Genomic DNA, 10,469 nt, shown 5'->3' with positions numbered 1-10,469 from the left:
CCCGAGGATTAGGCGCAAAATGTCTCTCCGGGTGATCCAATGGCCTATAGAAAAAATTATATCATCCAAAGAAGCATGAGGAGCGGCTCTCCTTCGAAGTTCTTTAAACGAAGCTAACCTTTTCGTCGCATGCGCTCGGCAGTCCATAAGAAAATGTCCGATGTCACCTATTACACAACACGTTGAGCACAGGATGACGAAACAAGGTTGAAGCCACGCCGGTATCCGCGCTGAGTTGGTCTGGATACGGAACAGCAAGGATGCCCCTGTCCTCTTCATTCCATTGGTAACACAAGGTTGGTGTTGTGGTCACCAAAGAGATCTGAAGTGTTCTTTAACGATGGTTTTCACAATTCGCCGTTCGTCAGGAGCCACTTTCAGAAAATGAGTACACGATCCCGCTTCACGGGCCAACTGGTCCGCGGCTTCGTTTCCAAGCACTCCGACATGGGAAGGTAGCCACTGGAAGCGAACTCTAAGCCCGTTTTTATTTAGCTGCTGAAGGAGACGCAGGGAGCGTTGACAATTTTTATCTGCGGGAAATCCACGTTGCAAAAGTTGTAGGACCGACTTGGAAGAGGTAAGAATAACCGCACGCCGCACATGAACCGATTTTATCTTTTTCAAAGCCGCCTCAATCGCTATACACTCCGCCGTTGTAGATGATGTCAAATGGTCAACGCGAGCCGCCCAGGAAACATTTATGCCGGGAATCACAAAGGCCACTGCTGCGCTGGTGTTTAATTCTCTGTCGACAGATCCGTCCGTAAACACGTGAACACAATCTTCCTACAACCGGTCCAAGTGCTCTAGTCTTAACATTCTCGCTTCAGCCACTGGTGTAAATTTCTTCCAGTGAATTCCAGGGATGGCGAGCTGACACTCCAAACCCTCGAAAGACCATGGCGGGTCCAAGTGATGTTTACTCTTCAACTATTGCGGGTAGAGAACGCTCCTTGTGTTGAGTGCCACGTGTATGCGAGATTCCACCCTTAATCGGAGACGTCTGAGCAATGTCTTTCCCTCATCGGACTCTCCCAGCCGGATGAGCTGCAAGAGCAGCCCCTGAGACGCCATCAAGCGGAGCGGTGGAAAATGGGACTCATCAAGGACCTTTTTGTTTGCCGCCGGCTGGGGAACTCCTAGGGATATCTTAATGCCCTGTCAGTGCAGTGCTTCCAGATGAGCATACTGGGACACCCAGGAATACAAAACAGGCAGTTGGTAAAGAACCCGACTCAAGATGAGCGCGAAGGCAGCCGAAGCATAGATGACGGCTGACACCTCCAGTTGGTTCCAGCAATTCGCCGAAGCAAATTTAAGAGGGGTACCAAGGAGTGACAGGAGACTCCGCGGCCTGCCCCCAGAATAACTTATGGTCGATGGTGACGCCGAGACACTTCACGCGATTAGTTTGCCGGATTGGCAAGCCACCTAAGGTTAACCTGAGGCGCGTAGTTTTCCGCTGCCTTCCATGAAACAAAATAAAGCAAGATTTTTCTGCTGACACTGTCAGTCCCACTGACGAGAGATAGGCTTGTACGAAACGAATTACTAGCTATCATAACCAACCGCTTGTGTTGATATCCGGAGGCCTTGTTAATAGTGTGAGCTTCCTTCATTTTAGCAATGCGAAAAGAAGCGAATCAGCACCCAAACACTGCACGAGCCCCTATAAGCCACGCAGCGCAAATCCCGTAAACGCCGCGAAGCCGCGGCAGGTGGCCCAGGGATCGCGAAGCTCCAGGCGTATGCAAAGCGGCCACTTGGCTAAAGGAATGCCTGCGCGCAACGCAAAAAAGGTCCGTTTTATCACCAAGTTTAAAGAGACCCTGCAACACTTCTTCCCCTTTTTTTGAAATCTTAAATGCTTGCAGAACGTACTCACCCAACACGCCATGTACTTAGATTATGGGGGTCGCAAAATACCTCAGCCAAAAATTGCTGCCCTATGCTAATCAGATAACTTGTAAACTCGCTCAAACGGTTTTTCTGTCTTTCCCAGTCTTGACGTTCTTTAACGGCTCGAATTGCGTCACTAAGGCCATGTAGCGGCTGTTGGCCGGTTTTCCTTCTGTTGCATCAAAGAACGCTTTTCGATAGAAACTTAAAAAAAAAGCCACAAAACCAAAGCAGAAATGGAAGGCGTATCTGTTGCGACGAGCAAATCACGCAGTGCCGCTCCGTGCTGGCGATAACTATAGCTTTCGCAATAGTTTGAGACGCGAAGGAAAGAGTGAAAGCGTTTATCGAAAGTGTTGCAGGGTCCCTTTAAGGGCCATGGGAGCGGTGGCGAGAACTAACCCGGAGCCGTCTGCTTTGTCGGAGCGTGCTCTCAACACGAAGGGAATCCGTGCAACGGAACTAGTAAATAGGCACAGCTCAACTGGGCCAGCGCAGCAGCACTTACGCATATCAGAAGAGTCCCACCACCATCAGAGATACGACAGTGCCCGGCAGTGTTCCCTATCAGGCGTAGTTATCTCGGCGCTGATTGCCGAAGCAAGAAGCAGTCGCGAAAAAATGGCACTCTGCAGGTGGCCGCTGCAAAGTGCCGGAAGAAGAGCTGATCTTGCGAACTGAACAGGCAACGCAGGCGAAGTTAGCTGCGCTCACCAGTGGCGGCCGTCCCTGGTGTCACATTCCACCAGAATGAGCCAGCTATGAGGAAGGGAAGTTGGCTGGCGCATGAATTAACCCGTTGCCGGTTGTCCTCAGTGCCGAAGGGTTCTCCCTCCATTGACAGGAATACGTCCCCTGCAGGAGAGGGACGAGGGATTCCCCACAGGTCGAAGCTCGTGCATCGAAGCTCGTGCATCTGCCAGGTTCTCAGTCCACCAAACGGTGTGCCTCCCCACAGCTCCTCCCATTCGAACTTACAAGGGTACCCGTTGGCACTAGCGGTTCCCCGCTGTGCCACTCAACCATCTGCCCGGATGGCCTGGTGCGCAAACGCCCCCGACTGTCCTTAAGGGAAACGAGCTGTGCGGAGACGCATCCCAGCCCGCCACAATCAGGAGATCCGATGTACAAGCTCCCCCGCCCTCTCTATTCAGGAGAAGCAAACGCTCTACAGGAGCTGTATACCCCGTCAAAGGCAAGCAGGCAGCCTATGGACATAAGGCACAACAGCGCACCGAGGTGCCATTTACACACTCAGCCTTCTTCCCCAGCTCGTCTAGCTCAATTCCAGGGGACGGCGCCTGCAACACTTCCGGTGGCGACCGTCACTGGAAGACAGCTGCAAAGGCCCCGCTCTCCTGCACAAATCGACAAGACCAGCTCTCCTCCCAGGAAGCACCGCATTAGGGGACTTCTGCCCGAGTAGCCACTCAGAGGACCTGCCCAAGAGTGGCCAAGCGGGACTTTTGCCCGGAGTGCCACGCAGAGGACCTGCCCATGCGCGGCACCGCGGGACTTCTGCCTGAAGCTCCATCCAGAGGACCTGCCCAAGGACGGAACAACAGGACTTGCGCCCAAGACACCGCTCAGAGGACTTGCCCAAGAGCGGCGTAGTGGGACTTTTGCCCGAACGCCAGCCAGAGGACTTCCTAAGGCCAGCGAAGCGGGACTTTTGCCCCTAATGCGAGCAGTTCAGAGGACCAGCCCAAGAACTGCCCGGTGCTTCCATACTTACCTATGATGTTAGGTACGTTATATACTTTTCGCGAATGTTGTGGCGCAGCACCTGGTGGCTACACTACCACTGCCATCATGGCCCTTATCACCAGTGCACCCAGCCACAACACCCGAAGGACTGGCGGCATTTTAGGAAGAGCAGCCACAGAGAGAGAGAGAGAAAGGTCTTGAAGCATCGTTGCATTAAAGCGCAGAGAACTGGTGTAGTACGCGAAGTGATGTGGTTTTGAGAGAGAGAATAAGCTTTTTATTTAGAAAAAAGTTCGAGTCAAACCCTGCCGTAACCGGCATGTAGTAAGTGAAACGATCCTGGCCAATCCCCCAAGTGGGTATGCGCCACAAACTGCGCAGGAGGCCGCCTGGTTCTTGCTGCGGCAGGAAACTAAACATCCCCCTCGCGAGGGGCACGATCACATGCAGAGCATTTCCAGGGGCGCACGACGTTAAGTAGTTTGCGTTACGTTAATGTTGTTGTACTTGTTGCTGTTGGTTGTTGTATTGTAATTAAATGAGGAGACGTAATTACGTGGTCACGTGACATCATTTATTAGCAGGTGGGTATGAATATTGTGGCGCAGTGGGAAGAGCACCATGTACCTCGCGTTCCGCCCACAGGTAGTGAATGCGTTGTATCAGCAGCTTCTTGACGTAGTTTGAATGAGTCAAGGATATAAGGCGCGTTCGTAGCCTTCCATTCTGTGTCGGCTTTGTGGCGCAGTGGGTAGAGCACCATGTACCTTGCGTTCCGCCCGCAGGGTCGTGGGATCGAAACCAGGCGCCGATAAGTATTATTTTTTTTATATAGTGTAGGGGGAGGGGTGCGGACGGCGATGGACAACTAGAACGGGTGACATTGGGAGTTAAAGGAATGCTCTGCATTTAAAATGTGGCGTGCATGCAATACTAGAGAGTTTTAGCGGACCGTTTCTGACGGTCCGCACCGCTCCGATAGCTAGCGGGAGCGCCATTGCGCATGCGTGGCGCGCAAAGGCGCTAGCGGCGATACCGGAGCGGGGCCCCGCTCGGCTAACCGGGGATTCTTTGCGGACCGTCGCGGCCGCTTACGTTACCGTGCATGCGGAATATCAGCATGGCTGCCCCGCGATGTGAGCGCGCTCCCGCGAACTCCATTTCTTTAGTTGAAACGCGAGCGACGAAATCGCGAAAGCTCTTCCGAAAAGGCAAATGTGGCACACTCCTCAACAAGCTTTAGTACGGAAGCGAAAAACGTAGACCGAAGCGCGGGGCTGCTTCTATGCAGCGCGGAGAAAGACAGCCTTGTCTTGGCTATTCCAAAGTTTATCGGTAACCAATATGTAAGCGACTACATCGTTTTAAAAAGGTGGGCACTAAACACGGCACTTTACTGTACTTGAGCGACCAAATTCCAATTCGTATCTTGCGATCACGTTTTGGTTTGCCCACGCACAGGGCACGACCAGTGACGCGAAGCATTCCCCGTCGAGGGAGATACGGTTATCGCTTAGCTAAAAGCCTTTCTGCCGCTGACGCTCCGGTTGTGCTTAGCGGGCCGTCGGGAGCATAGCGGAGCGTCAAAAACGGTCAGCTAAAACTCTCTACTGATTGGTCGCGGCTGCGTGGGTATCGACAGCAGGCGCCCAGGTTAGTTAGCTTTTGACAGACCTCCCATGGTTACTAAACTTAAGCTCATGGCTGCACCTAGCTAAAGCGAACTTTTGTAGGAGCTGGTACTCCATTTTGCGACAGATAAATCGCACTATTTTTGACGAGGGGCTACAAAACAACGACACAGACGATTCCCTCTCGTTGTTTAGCTGACCCGCTTCAAAAATGCGGTGCTTTGATTTCTGTGCTGCCGCCATGCGCGCATTATTCTATGCCGTGCTCGCTATAATAAACCTACTTCGCCTTCTGTATCGTCTGTTTAGCCACGATTATTGCAGGTTGAACAAGTAGGGCGCATTTGTCGACAGGTGTATTCGATGATCAAGACCTCGTCTTTGAAAACCATTACCGAAGAGCCACATAAGTGAAGCAGTTGTAAAATCCAAGACGCAAATAAGGTAGTTGGATTCATTTTTTCTTGCTACCAAGGGTAGAAATCCTTTACCACCCCTTTCTTCGTAGTTTGAGAAATTGGTCGACACATTCCTGACGGGATGTCGGAATCCCGTGACAGGCAACAATGTAGCGGCACTGTACGCTGGAGGCGTAAACATCGCTTACCAGAAAGGATCGATGCCAGAGTCGCATTCATGCCCGCAGAAGCCCTTGAAAGATGAAGGTGTCTTGCAGTGGAACGGCTCTGCTGCTCCAATCAATGCGCCTGCAGAAGCACGGGTAGTTCGTTCAGCAGCACTTGGGATCACGACAGTCCCCAGTTCAGCACACACAGCGATTCCTTAGCAGCAGCCTCAACAATAAAGCACTGTTCCCCTGTTCATGTTCTTTCGTTCAACACTCACTCCTTCAGTTCCCAGCACACACGCACACAGACAGATTTTGTGTAACCATAGCGCTTTCCCGCACCGCAGCACCAGGCAAGACGTAGATGGATGGCGCATCACTGCCCGTCTTGGCACTCGAAGTCTTGGCAGCCCTTTTAATGCCTCGACAGCTTTCTTGCCATCGCTAAAGCAGACATAATTCAAGCGAAGCACTGGGGCAGCGTCGACACGACATCGCTCGACGACACGGTAAACCCGACTGAAGCAGAAAGTTTGAACTGCGCATGCGTACCTGTTATCGCTGGACGGCCGAGCCACTTCTACCGACGCGTTATCGCTGCCCCATTTTTGAGTTTCTAAGAAGAAGCGCTGCATTTCTGAGTGTTAGCAGCGAATGGGTATAACGTAGCCGCTTTCCCGGGTGGAATATAAAACAACACAAGTGCATCAACAGGCCGAGAAAAAGCTTGTATTTGAATTTGCATAGATCATGCCTGTATGTCACTTCCGGACATGCCTGAGAAAAAGAATACGCGGCTAGATTATGTTGAGGGTCTTCCGCTATAATTGTCAACCATCGAACTGCGCATGCCACTAAGAATGGTACGGGTATTGTCGGTATGTTTCCACGGAATGTCGAGGTACAGGTCGACTCTTTATTGGCACTAAGTGGTCATCTTCCTACGAAGGTAATGATCTGCAGCTAAAGCAAGCTCCACGTTCGCAACTGACCTTTCTCGCCCCCGTCAAAAAGAACGAAGGCCAAGAACTGCCCGCCTAGCCATATCGGGCGTGCAGGATTAAGCTTGCTTCGCGTCAGGTACGACAGTAAAAAAGCTCTGAGCGCTTTAGTAGCATGTGTAACGGCCAGTATGGTAGCATATACGGCCAATATGGCAGGACACGGCCAATAGTAGCAGGCCAATAGTAGCAATAGTAGCCAATAGTAGCAGGCCAATTGGCCAATACGGCCAATAGTAGCATATACGGCCAATGTGGCAGGACACAAATGTTTTGGCGTTGCTTCTATACTTCAGTACCTATCGTAGGCCACATGTGTAGGGCACACTCAAGTATTTTGAACGAGAAAATAGCACGAAACCGCAACCAAATATATTAACGGACATCGGCCCGCCGAGCTTGCCACTTCCAGCAGGGAATTCATCTTTTCAGAAGAAATTCCGACTGCTTTTTTCACTTTCATGCGTGTCTTTTGCAAGGTCGTTTTTCCAGGAGCGATTCTATGTCGCGCAATATTCTCGGCAGAATAAACGACCGGATTGCTGTCTTTTTAATTAGATTTTTTTTAAATTTTCTTGTTGAGAAACGTCTCACTTTACACCCCATCTCCGCCCAAGACGCAAGCATCACTCCACGAGATCCCATTACATGCATCAAACATCACCTTTGCCCTGCACTGCATCAGTTATACCCATGATGTGCTTCAATGCCACTTTTTTCATTATCAATAAAATATTCTTCCAACGTAATGGCTACTTGTGTGGTCTGCGGCAAATAGCGGAGCGCGCTGGCTGTGTCAGCTCGAGCACTTCCCACCGACAACACATGCCGTGCAACATGAGGACAACACGTAGAAAAAAATGCCGTGTATCTGCTTTTTTCGTTGCAAATAATGACAAAAGGCGATAGTCTTTCGTCGACATTTGCCAAGTAAATGCCTCCCTTCACTTCCCGGCTTACCTCTTATGTTCTTCCTCCCCCGTCGAACTCCTACCAAGATAGACGCCGTAGAGGTTTGCTCAAGTCAATTTAAATCTACCGCGTTCTACTGCTCCAGGCCGGGTGCCTCTTTGCCAGCACTGCGGTTCGGCGAAGACACGCGTGAATCGAGGCGCCTTACTTCAACGCTTATAGAACCACATTTCCTGACTTCACGTGCGTTCCAAGCGAAACGCTGAACCTATCTAGTGGAACCTTTCGTAGCTGTTGCCGTTTGATTTCTTCAAATGCCGCCAAAAGTTATAGCGGCGCGGGCGACGGCGGGCGACACGGTGATTTTTGTTTCTGCAGTGAATATAGTACTTCATTTCAAAATCAAGCATCCAAAAAGGAACACTGCAAATATTCCTTGTGTATTGATCTTCTGCCTTATATTTGCCTAATGTTTTGTTCTTGTTCAACAATGTTGTCAAGCATGAACATTGCCACCGGACTTAAATGTTGAGATTTGGCGGCGGGTACATACGACTATTGCGCAGCATCTCTCCCTTTGGCCGGCTGACCGAATTGAGTGACAGACTGACAGACAGACCGATAGACCGATAGACCGATAGACCGATGGACAGAGACAGAGACAGAGACAGAGACAGAGACAGAGACAGACAGACAGACAGACAGACAGACAGACAGACAGACAGACAGACAGACAGACAGACAGACAGACCAAAACATTCCCGTCCATGTAGCCCAACAAATACTACAGTCTTTAAAAGAAAAAGCAGCTGAAATGCAGCAACTGACGTCTTAACCCTGTGTTGTGCGAACTTCACTCGTGCTCCTCGAACGTTGGCCTTTCTCTGGTTCAGCGACCTCTCTTACTAAGAAAGTATGACAAACCCAGCTGCACACAGGAGTACTTTCAGGTCCTCTGTTTCTTTTTTTTCGCCGCCCTAGGACACGCCATGATCGAAACTCGCACTATTTGTGAAAGGAGAGTTATCAAAATTCCACGCACATACAGTACCAGAGCTTTCTGCGGCCAAAATGGGCTGAAACCAACCATGCACCCTTTCAATCAATGCTGGTCACGACTCTTCAAGATTGCTTTGGTTTCGTAATGCTGCTACCCACTTTGACAAAAATACGCTACAGCGGAAATTAAAGAAGGCAAAATAAAACATGCGGGGCCAAGAGGCTCCTTGTTTTGCACAGAAGTTTTTTTCAACAACTTTTTTGTGTCCTTAGCTGTAAAATGGTCTATAGAGAAATTGGGAGGGGTTCGGAATGCAAGGCACGCTCGGTCCACAAATATACGAACAGATGTAATACATATCGGAGCGTAGCGGACGCGAAAAGTGTGCTGTAATTTTCTCACACATGTTAGTGCAGCCCATGGAAAGGTGCCTGTATATAAGATGGGGACATCCATGTTAACAAAAGTTGTTCAGCTGTGCTCATGATATTTCTATGTAACTAGCACAGTGCACGACATCTGACCTGTCATCGGCTCGGAGTGGTCCTAAATACCCTATATTCGATGGTAGTAGGCGCCTAAATGACGGCGTCTAATGTAAAACTGTAGGCGTCTAGTGAATGGACTTATTGCTGGTCGTATCATAACAATCACACTTAAACAAATGAGGCGGTTTGTTTTCGAAATCAGCCGGGTCCAGAAACCGAAATTGAGCCGGATAAAGCTGCAGTGACAATAAAAAATTCGGCAACTATCCACTAGAAAAAGGGTGGCTAGAAAATAGTTAAAAAAAGGCCTTGAAAACGTGTACGCAGGTCGTAGTTCGTATAAAAAATGAGCCAAATCCTGCTGTTTCACGGATCAAAATGAGACAAATGCATTTTCCCAGTGGGAGTTTCCTTTTGGCTTGAGTGATCAGACTTTCGTGGGTGTTTTCGGAAGTTTCTGTTTCTTTGTGCGTAAAATATTAAACGGTAAAAATGGCTAAACTTTTGCTGAATCAGTCCTTCGGTTTCACGACTTCAGCTTGTGATCTGAAAAATTCCCCATCCACTCGATAACGAGGTCGTCAAACTTGGTTCTAGAACATTCGCAATGTCAAGAATCTGGCAGCATCTGGGCAAACAGTTACGACTAATAAATGCACCCACTATGCGGAGCTTCCCATCATTTTTCTTTTGCGCCGTAGATCTGCTTTAAATGTGCACGAATATGAACGAGCATGGATTGGTTCAGGCAAGCAATATCCGATCAAGCAATGTGACTAAACTACATGCAAAAGCACGAAGAGTTTGTGTGTATTGCTCAAGAGATCAATATTTGTTCCCTTAACTTGTGTACAAATAGCGTGCAAATGAAGCAAACACTAATAGTGAAACCCCGTTAATACGTTTTTTACCGGACCGCGAAAAAAAAAAAACGTAAGAGCCGGGAAAACGTACGAGTGAGGAAAGCTACGAAAATGGGCCGGCGTCTAACTGGCTCCGTTAACTCACCCCCTGTCTAGAGCTTCATTGTTGCAAACTTGGTTTCTGCCCATTCTGCCAAATGCTGCGGTCTTTTTTTTTTGCATGTTTATGTGCGCATTTTGTGTTTCCTAGAGCAATTAATAGGGGCGTCAAGTCATGTTAGTCGTCGTCAAATCCCTGTACTAGTCGCTCGACGTCACCCTACTTGTGAAGGTCGACAAGAAAATCGGGCGTTGTGGAATTACCGTACCACTCGCAAGCCGATCCGCCGGTCTCGTG

General features: G+C 49.6%; 1 protein-coding gene across 13 annotated transcripts in view; it reads right to left on the bottom strand.

The window, feature by feature from the left end:
- The window catches only part of LOC144163204 (uncharacterized), a 1,050,610-nt gene that overhangs the window by 1,013,545 nt on the left and 26,596 nt on the right, over positions 1-10,469 (bottom strand). For 12 of the 13 annotated variants that reach the window (XM_077694044.1, XM_077694046.1, XM_077694045.1 and 9 more), the window contains exon 1: positions 5,848-6,317. Coding sequence is in view for 2 of the 13 variants with exons in the window: in XM_077694042.1 (XP_077550168.1) it covers positions 5,848-5,874 (27 nt within the window). In the remaining 11 variants the exon portion in view is untranslated. Of the gene's footprint in view, positions 1-5,847; positions 6,318-10,469 lie in introns of those variants that run through there. The other variant, XM_077694043.1, reaches the window with a different exon arrangement.

Source organism: Haemaphysalis longicornis, unplaced genomic scaffold (genome assembly GCF_048455015.1).
Source record: "Haemaphysalis longicornis isolate Haplotype H1 unplaced genomic scaffold, Haemaphysalis longicornis Haplotype H1 scaffold_12, whole genome shotgun sequence".
NCBI lineage: Eukaryota > Metazoa > Arthropoda > Arachnida > Ixodida > Ixodidae > Haemaphysalis > Haemaphysalis longicornis.
The sequence above is the reverse complement of the archived record's forward strand: the minus strand, read 5'-3'. Positions and strand labels throughout refer to the sequence as shown.